Below are 14,292 nucleotides of genomic sequence, written 5' to 3' on the forward strand. Positions count from 1 at the left end.
GTGCAGGGTAAATACTGGCTGCTTTATTTATATACTGCAATTTAGATTTCAGTTTGAACACACCCCACCCAAATCTAATTCGCTCTGCACATGTTATATCTGTCCCACCTGCACTGCAACATGGTTATACCCATTAGTGTGCTTTTTTGGTTTCCTAACAAATCTGAATAAGGCCCAAAATTTGCAAGAGGGGGTCAAATTGGCAATTCTAACTGAATTGTGTCAATCTCAGGTGTGTATAAAGGCGAAATGTGCAAATTTATAGGGAACGTGTGCAAGTTTAACGCCTTTTGCAAACTTGCACCTAATTGAATTCCCCCCTAAATGTCGGAAGCGCTGCAACTAGCCCACAAAGCCCACTTCAACGCAAATTTCAGCGATAAGTGCAGCCTCAGGGCTAGTCGTGGGAAATAATTGAACAGCTCCCGAGCACTTAGCCCAGGAGCTAAATTCCTGCGCAAGAACTGAATCGGCCCCTAGACTCAACTCACCAGAAAACATGGCAAGATTAAATGAAAAAAATTATAAATAATAAATTAGAATATATTTAATGAGGATCACAGTTTCATTATTTTTCTACAACAGCACATGTAGGCAGAGGTCACTGTGCCCCGGCAAGCTTATTCCTATGCAGAGTTTTTAAAGGCACTCTAACCTCAAAAATGTTATTTGCACAAGTATCCTAAGATCTGGGAATTAAGTGTAAAATATACCTCTATATAGGCTACAGGCAGTGGGTGTTTGTAATTGTTTCCTCATTGTCTGCTGTCAGACCTCTAGGGGTAGTCTCGGCCTGGTGACGCCACGGGACTGGTGATGCCACGGCACAGGCCAAAGTGGTTTCATCGTGGTTAATAACAAGTCTATTCCTCCTGTAACAATCGGTGCATACAAACAGGGCACTGCTGCAAGCTACCGGCTCCTTTCCTGTAACTGGTGCACCATTACAGGAGCCATAGAGAGATGCTGTGCCTGACATTACAGGTGTCAGGGGTACGCAGGTGGTAAACATAATGCTGGTTACACTGCAATATGTCGTTCATTCAGCCGCCAAACGACATATTGCATAGTGCACTGGCAGATGTGTACAGAAGATATGTCCGTGAACGTCATTCAAAAGACGTATTACATGGGGCCTGCAGCACAGCCGAATCCGATGTATCTTGCAGATATATCGGTACATCCGTCTGTCTGCACGGCTGCCCCCTCACATGCCTGCCCAGGAACCGCTGACAATGACGTCACTACTAGTTCCGGTAAGTGTGCATTGCTTGTGTACAGCAGGAGTGGGGCGGCCAATCCATCGCTCAGGCTTGTACCCAGCACAATAATGGTGAGAACGTTTAGAGACACCATGACGACTTCTACAGCCAGAATATTTGCACAACTTTTTGATCATTTTGCATTTTTTTAAATCCATTTATGTACTCAGAATAAAGGTCTTTCCACAAGAATCACTTGCTCCCCCCAGTCGCTATAGAGTTCATGTAGATTTGTGACGGAATCTGCAATGTTTTACCATTTACGGTTAACCTCTGTTTAAAAAAAGAAAGAAAAAAGATTCATATAGAAAAATAAACAAATAAAACGGTATATAGTAATGGTAAGCTAACAGTATAAACGTTTACGGTCACCTGGTGAAAGCGGGGGGTGCTAGATTCCTACTCAGGACAAGGCAAGGAACTTTGCATTAGTAGGAAAACTTCAGCAACGCCCGGCCGTCGGAACCAGCCAGCCGTTTCTGCCGAGACAAAGACAGAAATCCAGGGCTAAGACAGAAATAGCTCATTATAAATAGATTTCTGAATGTGTTGATTAAATTATCCGCCAACGCTCACTGACACCTCTGCCTCTGTGTCAGACCCATGTGCTGATCTAACAGACTAGCTGAACCCAACATCCATGGTCTGCTCTGATGTTATCTGGATGGAAAATAACAAGAACTATAGTCAAGCAGGTAAACCCCCAACCCACGTCAATGTGACCATAACTAGGCCAAATCCATTCTGTTACCAGGAAAAGCTACCACCTCTGCTCACCGGGTTATGGGACGTCCACTCCTAACCAATTGTAACGCCATCATGTGCGATGAGGTTTCAAGCGGTCCAAAGCCGTTGCAGCGAGCTCCGCATGTGACACAGACATTAGGGGGGGGGGGGGGGGGGGGGGGAGTATTATTGGGCAATGCAACGATGCAGATGCCGCTTTGAGGCTCTTGAAAAATACAAATTCTGCAGTGTGGTAATTAAGATATTAATGGTCTGTCCAATTCCAAGCAATGCGCCACGTATGGATCGCCGCAATGGCCGGCTGCGCACGTACCATCTAATGACGGTAGTGAAGACGTTATAAGATTTTTCCTCGCCTCTCCGCGGGGTGTGAGGGAAATCATGCCAGCAGTCATTTTTTTTGTTTTTCAATAAAGGGGAGACAGCTTCCTTTTAAAGGGAAACCACGCAGGCCAAGCCGTTCTGATTAATCACCAAGTTTGGGCAATGCTGGCACCCTGGCTTTAACTATTGCCCAGGCAGACTGAGTGCAGCACAGGGTTCTACTCCCGCTGTATGCCTGAGTGGGAATTGTCGACAGTAGGGCATAGTGACCGACATGATGCCGAGCACCGGTCACATGACCGGATCCCCAATCAACGCTATAGCACAGGTCAGCTGATGGTGGTCTCTACATACAACCCCTGCACCCCATCCCCCCCCCCCCCCGAAAAAGCAACATGACACTCTACGTTATTCCTGTACTCACTAGGTATCAATGGGCCTAATTCAGACCTGATCGCAAAAGCAAAATTGTTCTCTAATGGGCAAAACCATAAGCACTGCAGGTGTGGCAGATGTAACATGTGCAGAGAGAGTTAGATTCGGGTGGGTTATATTGTTTCTGTGCAGGGTAAATACTGGCTGCTTTATTTTTAAACTGCAATGTAGATTTCAGTTAGAACATACCCCACCCAAAATCTAACTCTCTCTGCACATGTTACATCTGCCCCACCTGCACTGCACATGGTTTTGCCCATTAAAGAAAAATGTTGCTGCTGCGATCAGGTCTAAATTAGGCCCATTAACAGAACACCAACAAGTAACGACACAGATGCAAAACGTCACTGGAAGGTCATTTAATGGACACTTAATATTACCTCCGCATTACTGTTATATTTACAATGGAGGTGTCAAGGCCACCTGACGCGTAATATGATAATACAGAAATTAATATTTAACGTCTACTTCCAATCTCGTTTCACCATTACCTGCACAATTTAAAAGACCTTTTCTGACCCTGTACATACTGCGCAAGGAGCACGTATCCCCAATACTATTACTTCCTGCGTTACGCTGGCATGTTCTATAACCTTAAACACGCCCAAAAGAGACAACAATGTCCAAGACTAAAACAGCGATTCCGCTATCACACCATAAAATCCAATCTGTCAAAACTGTGGTTATAAACTACAGTACAAATTAAATATTCAGCTGCCCTGCTACTATAGAATAACAGTAACGCTGCGGCACCTTATTGAAGGTAAAAAAAAAAAAAAAAAAAAAAAAAGACACCCACAATCCCTTGGATAACAAGCGCACTATGTAAACATTACCTTCATCCTTATCACAGAGGACATCAGACATATACACATACACACCATATCGCAGGTGACGCAGCTGCCTCGTTAAGGCCCAAAGCCTGCACTAGAGTGGAACCCACTTCCATTGGGAAATAATCCAGCAACTGATTTTGGCAACGTATTGCTAAATACACTGATAGTACGAAGCAGAGGAGAAGGTACGCCTGTACGTAATACTCCTTTCCACCGTGTTTACACAAACAGCAACTTGTGAGGCAGACGTGTGCCAATTTCCCGGGTAGCGCCATGTGCCCGCCTGACCTGCTCAGATGTTCGATTGTGAATCGGCGCTTGTTCCGAAGCAGAGGAAGCCATGGGCTGTGGAATAATACAACATTTCACAGAAAGGCTGTTTCATCATCTGACGTGATTCAGGCCTGAAAAATAACTCCGCCGAACGCGAATTCCATAAGCACTTTATAATTACTTTGCAATTACTTAACCGGAGTAATGACAGCCTGTTATTAGATAAGCGCTGAGATATCTAGTCTATACTTAAAAAGAGTACGTTAGACAGCTCATTAAAAACCCTATCTATCAGACCTCTTTGCAGAACCCCTTTAAAATGCCACTTGAAACAAACTCCAGAAGGGAAAAAAAAAAATTTTTCTTTTTTTGGTATCTGAACCATGAGGGTAAAATACAATGTTCAGGGTAAGTCTTCACATTCCACGGCATCTCCGTAATAAATACAAGTATTTCCCCACATTACTGACAGCTCAAGGACCCCTCCCCCTAACACACATATGCTTTGGACAATACTGGGATCTGACACAGGTCAAAAAGTGGGGGCTGCAGTCATTTGAGCAGCTGTGACATCACCGCTGCAGCCTACGAATGAACAATTTCTATATGACCTGATCACAACTTATGGCAGACAAATATTTTGAGCAGCAGGAAAACTAAGCGTTACGAACGTCAAAAAAAAAAAGTATATAAAATACAATACAAAAGGATCTTTAAATATTTGATATATTTTATAAAGGTGGCGGTAAGGCGGCCCCAAACATCATATTATTATCGGGGAAGCGATACAAAAATAAATAAATAAAATAGATGTATACTTTATAGCAATTTGTCAGCAACTTATGTACAATAAAACAACATACATTTACACGAACATATCATGAGCAGCCGGCAGTAAAGAGATAGAGAAAGCAAGCAAGCTTATTAAGATCATAAAATTGAACATGATTCAGTTTAGATAAGAGAGTCATACAATGCAGGACATAGTCCAAGTTGGCTCTCCGAAAAAATATGAAGAGGTGTGGCAGGGACGGGAACATAGCGACGGACTCCGCAGCCACTACAAAGGCCAGGGTAAAATAAACCGCATATACCAAAAGATTGCAAATGATACAATGTTTACTAGCTGTCACCAGAACAGTGCACAGGTCTCCTCTGTAATACATCACTACTAAGATGCAACTTGCATCAAACTTCATTTAACTTCAGAAAATCGACAAACAGGCGTTCATGTACGACAGCGATAGGCAACCGGATAAAGTCAGCACCAGGGCTGCCCTCTAACCTTCAAAGGGGCTGCACATTACTCTGTCCCCCTGACTGTTTTGTTGGGACCCTACTCTGAACGTTAGGACGCTGCAATCACCCCCATTTTGTGTCATCTATTCTAAGGGTAGACTATTCCAACCAGGGTAATACCAAGCAGCGCATCCAAGATGGCCGCCTCACCTGGTACCCTGTGAGGGTGGAATACACAACCAGTGGAAGTTATTACCCAAAATGCCTACACCAATCCTGCATTATGCTTATTGTGCGCTCAAGGTTTTCTTTTTATGTCTTTGTGGCTTGTCAATCGCTGTATTACTTACACCTTCTGTATTGTGTGCATTGCTTTTGATGCCTGTAAAGCGTCTTATGGGCCCTACACACTGGCCGACATGACTGCACGATATGAACGATCTCGTTCATTAATGAATGAGATAACGTTCATATCGTGCAGTGTGGAGGCTCCAGCGATGAACGATGCGCAGGCCCCGCGCTCGTTCATCGCTGGTCCCCCGTCGGCTGTGATTGCAGGCCAATATGGACGATCTCGTCCATATTTGCCTGCACTTCAATGCAGCCGAGTGACGGGGGGAGTGAAGAAACTTCACTCCCCCCGTCACTGCCCCCCCCCGCCGCCGCCGGGTCGCCCGTATCCGCCGTCGGGCAGCTCGGCGGCGGATCGGCCTGTGTGTAGGTCCTATTAGAGTCCTGTTGGAGAAAGAGCGCTAAATAAATAAAATTATTATTAATTATTATTATCCAGATGTACCAAAATGGCAAGCAGAGGATGATGGGAATTGTAGTTTAACGTAATAAGAGACTGGTCATAAGCTTTGTCACTGCTATTATACAAAAGGTACGTAGGAATTAATTTTAAGTTCTCAAAAACTGGACCTGGCTTCCACAATGAACACTATTATATAGAGTACATAACCAATAGGTCGTAGGTGACGTTGACACAGTGCATTATGGGAAAGGTCCTCTCCAGGAAGGGAATCTAGACACAACCATGATGATAAACTCCACTGATGTGCACAAAAATCACACAAGTACTTAGCAAGCCGCCAGAAACAGCCTCTCACCCACACCAGTGTACTCACAAGGGAGGTTCAGCAACACCTGGTGCAAAGGCTTTCAGGCACTGTATCTGTAGACATGCAATAGATGTACAATCCTATAGAGTGTAAGCTTGCGAGCAGGGCCTTCCTACCTCTATGTCTGTTATTATCCAGTTTGTCTTATCACTGTTGTTTCCAATTGTAAAGCGCAACGGAATATGCTGCGCTATATAAGAAACTGTAAATAAATATCAAAGGGCAGCTGGCAAGAACGGGCACAGATCAGCCAACCTTGCAAGCAGGTGGAGATGAAGGGCTGATTGCAAACAACCTCATATTTAAGACTGGTAAAATGACATCATGGTCTTGCTAGTAGCACCTGTAAAGTGGAGACACGGTACTGTGGTCCTGCCACTACAATACCACACAGCATCCGTGGCATGGAGGTTAATGGCTATGTACTTTCTATGCTATGTCTTGGTTGCACACTTGGCCAACCAGAATCTCAGGACTAAACCCAGAGCAGAGCCTCTGCTACATCACATATTACGCTGGATTCCTGGCAGACCCTCCCTACAGGGATTTATAGACAATGCACTAAGCTGCCAAAGAATACTTCATTAGCATTTCCTCAAGTGACACAATGCACTAACACTGCACAAACCTTCTACAAGTCATTTACAAAGAGACCCCACAAGACCGTGCCAACTACAGAGAGCCCCAACCAGACAGTGCCAGCTAAAAAAAAAACCCTACCAGACAGTGCCACCTACAAAGAGCCCCCACCAGACTGTGCCAGCTAGAGAGCCCCCACCAGACAGTGCCACCTAGAGAGCCTCCCAACCAGACTGTTCCAGCTACAGAGAGCACTCGACCAGACAGTGACAGCTACAGAGAGCCCACTAGACAGTGCCAGCTACAGCGACACCCCCACCAGACCGTGCCAGCTACAGCGACACCCCTACCAGACCGTGCCAGCTGGAGAGCCGCCTCACCAGACCGTGCCAGCTGGAGAGCCGCCTCACCAGACCGTGCCAGCTGGAGAGCCGCCTCACCAGACCGTGCCAGCTGGAGAGCCGCCTCACCAGACCGTGCCAGCTACAAAGCCCCCCACCAGACGGTGCCCACTACATTGACACCCCCACCAGGCCGTGCCCGCTACAGAGATCCCGACCAAACAGTGCCAGCTAGAGACCCCCCCACAGGACAGTGCCAGAAAGAAGGTACCCTAACCACAGTGCCAGCTACAGCAAGACCCCCACCAAACCATATCCACTATTGAGAGCCCCCCTGCTAGAGAGTGCCCGCTACAGAGAGCCCCATGCTAGACAGTGCCAGTTAGAGAGACACCCCCTGACAGTGCCAGCTACAGAGACACTACCCCACCAGAAAGTGCCAGCTAGAAACACCGACCTGCCAGACAGCGCCAGCTACAGAGACACTCCCCCTACCAGACAGCGCCAGCTAGAGACACCCCCCACCATACAGCGCCAGCTACAGAGACACCCCCCCTACCAGACAGTGCCAGCTGCAGACACACCCCCATCACAGTGCCAGCTACAGACACCCCCCTACCATACAGTGCCAGTTACAGACACCCCCTACCAGACAGTGCCAGCTACAGAGACACCCCCCACCAGACAGTGCCAGCTAGAGACACCCCCCACCAGACAGTGCCAGCTACAGAGACACCCCCACCAGACAGTGCCAGCTACAGAGACACCCCCACCAGACAGTGCCAGCTACAGAGACACCCCCCACCAGACAGTGTCAGCTAGAGACACCGCCCCCCCACCAGACAGTGCCAGCTACAGAGACACCCCCCCACCACCAGACAGTGCCAGTTACAGAGACACCCCCCCACCACCAGACAGTGCCAGTTACAGAGACACCCCCCCCACCAAACAATGCCAGCTACAGAGACACCCACCCACCACCAGCTACAGAGACACCCACCCACCAGACAGTGCCAGCTACAGAGACACCCACCCACCAGACAGTGCCAGCTACAGACACCCCCTACCAGACAGTGCCAACTACAGAGACACCTCCCTACCAGACAGTGCCAGCTACAGACACCCCCTACCAGACAGTGCCAGCTACAGAGACACCCCCCCCCCCCCCGCCAGACAGTGGCAGCTACACAGACACCCCTCTACCAGACAGTGGCAGCTACAGAGACATCCCCCCGCCAGACTGTGGCAGCTACAGAGATACCCCCCCACCAGACAGTGCCAGCTACAGAGACACCCCCACCCCACCAGACAGTGCCAGCTACAGAGACACCCCCACCCCACCAGACAGTGCCAGCTACAGAGACACCCCCACCCCACCAGACAGTGCCAGCTACAGAGACACCCCCACCCCACCAGACAGTGCCAGCTACAGAGACACCCCCACCCCACCAGACAGTGCCAGCTACAGAGACACCCCCACCCCACCAGACAGTGCCAGCTACAGAGACACCCCCACCCCACCAGACAGTGCCAGCTACAGAGACACCCCCACCCCACCAGACAGTGCCAGCTACAGAGACACCCCCCCACCACCAGACAGTGCCAGCTACAGAGACACCCCCCCACCACCAGACAGTGCCAGCTACAGAGACACCCCCCACCACCAGACAGTGCCAGCTACAGAGACACCCCCCACCAAATAATGCCAGCTACAGAGACACCTACCCACCAGACAGTGCCAGCTACAGAGACACCCACCCACCAGACAGTGCCAGCTACAGAGACACCCACCCACCAGACAGTGCCAGCTACAGAGACACCCACCCACCAGACAGTGCCAGCTACAGAGACACCCCCCTACCAGACAGTGCCAGCTACAGAGACACCCCCCTACCAGACAGTGCCAGCTACAGAGACCCCCCCCCCCCCCCACCCCACCAGACAGTGCCAGCTACAGAGAAACTTCCCCCCGCCAGACAGTGGCAGCTACACAGACACCCCCCTACCAGACAGTGCCAGCTACAGAGACACCCCCCCTGCCAGACAGTGGCAGCTACAGAGACACCCCCCCTGCCAGACAGTGGCAGCTACAGAGACACCCCCCCTGCCAGACAGTGCCAGCTACAGAGACACCCACCACCAGACAGTGCCAGCTACAGAGACACCCCCCTACCAGACAGTGCCAGCTACAGAGACATCCCCCACCAGACAGTGCCAGCTACAGAGACACCCTCCTACCAGACAGAGCCAGCTACAGAGACACCCCCCTACCAGACAGAGCCAGCTACAGAGACACCCCCCTACCAGACAGAGCCAGCTACAGAGACACCCCCCTACCAGACAGAGCCAGCTACAGAGACACCCCCCTACCAGACAGAGCCAGCTACAGAGACACCCCCGTACCAGACAGAGCCAGCTACAGAGACACCCCCCACCACCAGACAGTGCCAGTTACAGAGACACCCCCCACCACCAGACAAGACAGTGCCAGCTACAGAGACACCCACCCACCAGACAGTGCCAGCTACATAGACACCCACCAGACAGTGCCAGCTACAGAGACACCCCCCTACCAGACAGAGCCAGCTACAGAGACACCCCCCTACCAGACAGAGCCAGCTACAGAGACACCCCCCTACCAGACAGAGCCAGCTACAGAGACACCCCCCTACCAGACAGAGCCAGCTACAGAGACACCCCCCACCACCAGACAGTGCCAGTTACAGAGACACCCCCCACCACCAGACAGTGCCAGCTACAGAGACACCCCCCACCAAATAATGCCAGCTACAGAGACACCTACCCACCAGACAGTGCCAGCTAGAGACACCCACCCACCAGACAGTGCCAGCTACAGAGACACCCACCCACCAGACAGTGCCAGCTACATAGACACCCACCCACCAGACAGTGCCAGCTACAGAGACACCCCCCTACCAGACAGTGCCAGCTACAGAGACACCCCCCTACCAGACAGTGCCAGCTACAGAGACCCCCCCCCACCCCACCCCACCAGACAGTGCCAGCTACAGAGACACTTCCCCCCGCCAGACAGTGGCAGCTACACAGACACCCCCCTACCAGACAGTGCCAGCTACAGAGACACCCCCCCTGCCAGACAGTAGCAGCTACAGAGACACCCCCCCTGCCAGACAGTGCCAGCTACAGAGACACCCCCCTGCCAGACAGTGCCAGCTACAGAGACACCCACCACCAGACAGTGCCAGCTACAGAGACACCCCCCTACCAGACAGTGCCAGCTACAGAGACACCCCCCTACCAGACAGAGCCAGCTACAGAGACACCCCCACCCCACCAGACAGTGCCAGTTACAAAGTTGGGGCAGTTGCAGATACCCCATGAGAAACTTAGTGGCAGCTACACAGGGGCCCCACACGCAGGTGTACTCTGCCCATCTCTCTCCTCTTGAGTTGTCGGAGGGTGACTGAGTTGTCGGAGGGCGATCAGCCGGTGACAAGCACTCACCCTTGGACGTCATCCTGCCGCTGCCGGGGTCACAGAGCCGATGCGGACACCGGGATACGCTCCCAGCTCAGGCCAGGCCGAAGCCGGGGACTGGAGTGCTGCTTCAGCCCGGGAGAAGCATGTCCCGTATCCCGCGGAGACTCCTCTCTCTCTGCCTCCCCCACCCGCCGCACCGATCCTCCTGCCGCCGCCGGTGCTGGGCCGCTCCTCGCCCGTGCTCCCCCGCTCTGACCTCGCTCTGTGCTCGGCTGCTGGATGGGGAGAGTTCAGCCCATCACCGTCCAACTACTCCGCGGCCGCCGCACGGCATGGCGGGACTTGTAGTTCCGGAGCCGCCCGCAGGGGGGGCTCTCCCTGACCTGTGTCATGGTGTCAGCCTCCTCCTCCTCCTCCTCTGTGTGTGTGTGCTGTCACTCACCTGACAGCGGGGTTACTGAGTGTGTTATACACACACAGCTCACGCCTATGCTCTCCAGGGGCTGTGGGGGGACTACAAGTCTCAGCATGGCAGCCTTCTCTGAGTAATGGCTTGAAACACAAAAATAAGTTGCAGTCCTTTATATCATCCAAAATGCCTCAGTCTCACTGATGGTGCCTCTATTATATTATAGCTCAATTATACATTATCTATTATAAAAAGAAGTCCACATTTGGATCCATTAAAGTGTCATGTTACTACATCCAAATACCTATTTATCAAGCAACATCCCCTGGTATTCTTGTGGAAACGGAGCTTTCTGTGTGAATAACTCAGGCCCTCATTCCGAGTTGTTCGCTCGTTATTTTTTTTCGCTACGGAGCGATTAGTCGCAAACTGCGCATGCGCAATGTTCGCAGTGCGCCTGCGCCAAGTAAATTAGCACAAAAGTTTGGTATTTTACTCACGGCCTAACGAGGATTTTTAATCGTTCTGGTGATCGTAGTGTGATTGACAGGAAGTGGGTGTTTCTAGGCGGAAACTGGCCGTTTTCTGGGAGTGTGCGAAAAAACGCTGGCGTTTCTGGGAAAAACGCGGGAGTGTCTGAAGAAACGGGGGAGTGTCTGAAGAAACGGGGGAGTGGCTGGCCGAACGCTGGGTGTGTTTGTGACGTCAAACCAGGAACGAAACTGACTGAACTGATCGCAGTGTAGGAGTAAGTCTGGAGCTACTCAGAAACTGCTAAGAAGTGTCTATTCGCAATTCTGCTAATCTTTCGTTCGCAATTCTGCTAAGCTAAGATACACTCCCAGAGGGCGGCGGCTTAGCGTGTGCAATGCTGCTAAAAGCAGCCAGCAAGCGAACAACTCGGAATGAGGGCCCTAGTTAGGTACCGGGGTGGGTTGTTTAACACAAAAATGTCACCAATATTTCCTGTGACAAACGTATGTAACGCAAAAAAATGCCGGCCCTATAGTCCAGTATGGGAACGGGGGTCTGGTACTGTTACACTATCTCTGAAAAGCTTATCTGTCCGTATCGCCATTCACTACGACATCTTGATGGAGCCAGCGGCCTATTTCAAAGGAGCTGTAGTTGGTATGGAGGGGGCTCTTCAGATCCCTCCGCTCCATCTTTTTGTGCGCAATTTAAGGTCACGCTCGTGCAAAGCAGGAACGGATTTAGGGGTGAGGCCACCCCTAGGCACAACATTATCGATCGCCCGCCATCATGTCACAGTCCATGTTAATGCCTCCTGACTGTCAACATCTCACACCTGTGACCCATCCCCCCCTCTACCACCACAATTTACTGACCATTACCTCACCAATTACAACATAAATAAAAAAATAGGTTATGACAAAAACAATAAAAAAGAAGGCCTAGGTCTCATCTTGCCATTGGCCTAGTAGAGCTCTCATGCAAGTAAGATGCTGTGCCGCCCCCCCAGCAAGTGTCACCCCTAGGGGGCTTAGCATGTATTGCCGACGGTTGGGATCCTGACGGTCATAATACTGTCGCCGGGATCCCGATGAATAAAATCCCAAGAGGGTTAAGTAAGGGGTATTCTCCCCAACACCCAAACCCTAGTCAACCCTTACCGCGCCTAACCCTAACCTCCCCCCTTAGTGCCTAAAACTAACCTCCCTGCAATGGTGCCTAAACCTAATTTCCTGATTCCACAGCCTAAACCTAACCCACCCTCCCCCGCAGCCTTACCCTAACCCTCCCCGGGGGTCCCTAACCCCCCCTCCACGCAGCCTAACCATGACATCTCCCATGCTGCAGCCTAACTCTAACTCCGCCACCCTGTCAGGACGCCGGCGCCAATCTCCTGCCTTTTCCGGAGTCAGGATTGTGACGGGTGTATAGATTCCGGCGTCTGTATTTCTACTGCCAGGATTCCGACAGCCAGCATATTAGCCGAATCCCCCTAGGCACGTGCCTCACTGGAACTACACGTCCCAGCATGCCGTGCCACAGCTTTAGCATGCCCTAGTAGCATAACTGTGGCAGGGCATGCTGGGATGTGTAGCTCCACAACAGCTGGAAGTCTGTATGTTGAATACCCCTGTAATACACTGTCATAGCATACTTACCTACTTCCTGGCTGCTCTCTCCGGGAGAGAGCAGCCAGGTCGGCTCAGCAGGGGGGCGGGGCAGGACAGTGATGAGCAGAGGGGGCGGAGCGGAGGCGGTACAGGATGGAGGCAGTTCGGAGCGTGCTTACAGCGGGACGTCATTTAAGCCATGCCCCGTGCTCTGTAATGCCGCTATTACCGCATTATACTGCAGGGGGCGTGGCTATGATGACGCGATTCAACAAGAATCGCGTCATCAACTGCCCGGACCGCCCACTTTACTCACAAAGTGGGCGGCCGGGCAGGGGGGAATTTAAGAATCGGGAGACTTGCCTGCTCTTCCGGGGGGCCGGGAGGGTTACACGGTTTTCGGGAGCCTCCCGGCCATTCCGGGAGAGTAGGCAAGTATGTTTCATAGACATTAGCACGAGGAAAAATAATATTGGAAGAGATGTATCAAACCTTGGGAAGAGATATAGCGGTGAGAAATAAAAGTACCAGCCCATCAGCTCCTAAATGTCATTTTCTTTTTCAAACACAGCCTGTACCATGGCAGTTAGAAGCTGATTCACTGGTACTTTATCTCTCTCTCCACTCTCTCTCCCAGGCTTAGTACATCTCTCCCATTGTTATTAAGTGACTTCACCAGAGGGTGGTTACCTCTCTATCCAGGCAGCTCCCAAAGCAAAGTTTTAGGACCCTTGTAGCACACCTGCACACCACCCATCCAATATTTATCTTATTTATGACTTAATTATGACAGTGAGGGGGTATTAGCATCACCTTTATAACTTATGGCACTTTTGTGTTTTTGAAACTTTTTGTATATTGCTTGAAGTCCCCCCAAATAATGTTCTTCCCCCACCAAAAGGCAACTGACTTTTAAATGATTGCCACTTGGAAACAGCGGACAGGCTGTCCGGAATCTCACCGATTCCTGAAAGTTGCAGGTTATTATTACGTATATCCCCCAGGGTTTGTAAACCGCAGGTGCGTCAAACGTCCTTGTGTCACTAGATTGGGATGCCCTCTTTGGTCATTTCAAAAGCTTAGAGTTATGCAACCAAACTATGGGGGAGCTTTATCAACCCTTCTTAATAGGATATGTGGGGCATATGTGCCCACCCTCCCAGAAAGGGCGGGAGGTTCC

The 14,292-nt window shown here is 50.6% G+C and overlaps 1 protein-coding gene across 1 annotated transcript in view; it reads right to left on the reverse strand.

Moving 5' to 3' along the window:
* OTUD7B (OTU deubiquitinase 7B) overlaps positions 1–11,034 on the reverse strand; it is a 77,040-nt gene extending 66,006 nt beyond the window's left edge. Inside the window, exon 1 of the mRNA XM_063947174.1 lies at positions 10,644–11,034. Within this exon, the coding sequence (XP_063803244.1) occupies positions 10,644–10,656 (13 nt within the window). The 5' untranslated portion in view covers positions 10,657–11,034. The remainder of the gene's footprint in view (positions 1–10,643) is intronic.
* Between the last annotated feature and the right edge of the window lie 3,258 nt (positions 11,035–14,292).

The sequence above is a fragment of the Pseudophryne corroboree genome, chromosome 12 (genome assembly GCF_028390025.1).
Source record: "Pseudophryne corroboree isolate aPseCor3 chromosome 12, aPseCor3.hap2, whole genome shotgun sequence".
Classification (NCBI taxonomy): domain Eukaryota; kingdom Metazoa; phylum Chordata; class Amphibia; order Anura; family Myobatrachidae; genus Pseudophryne; species Pseudophryne corroboree.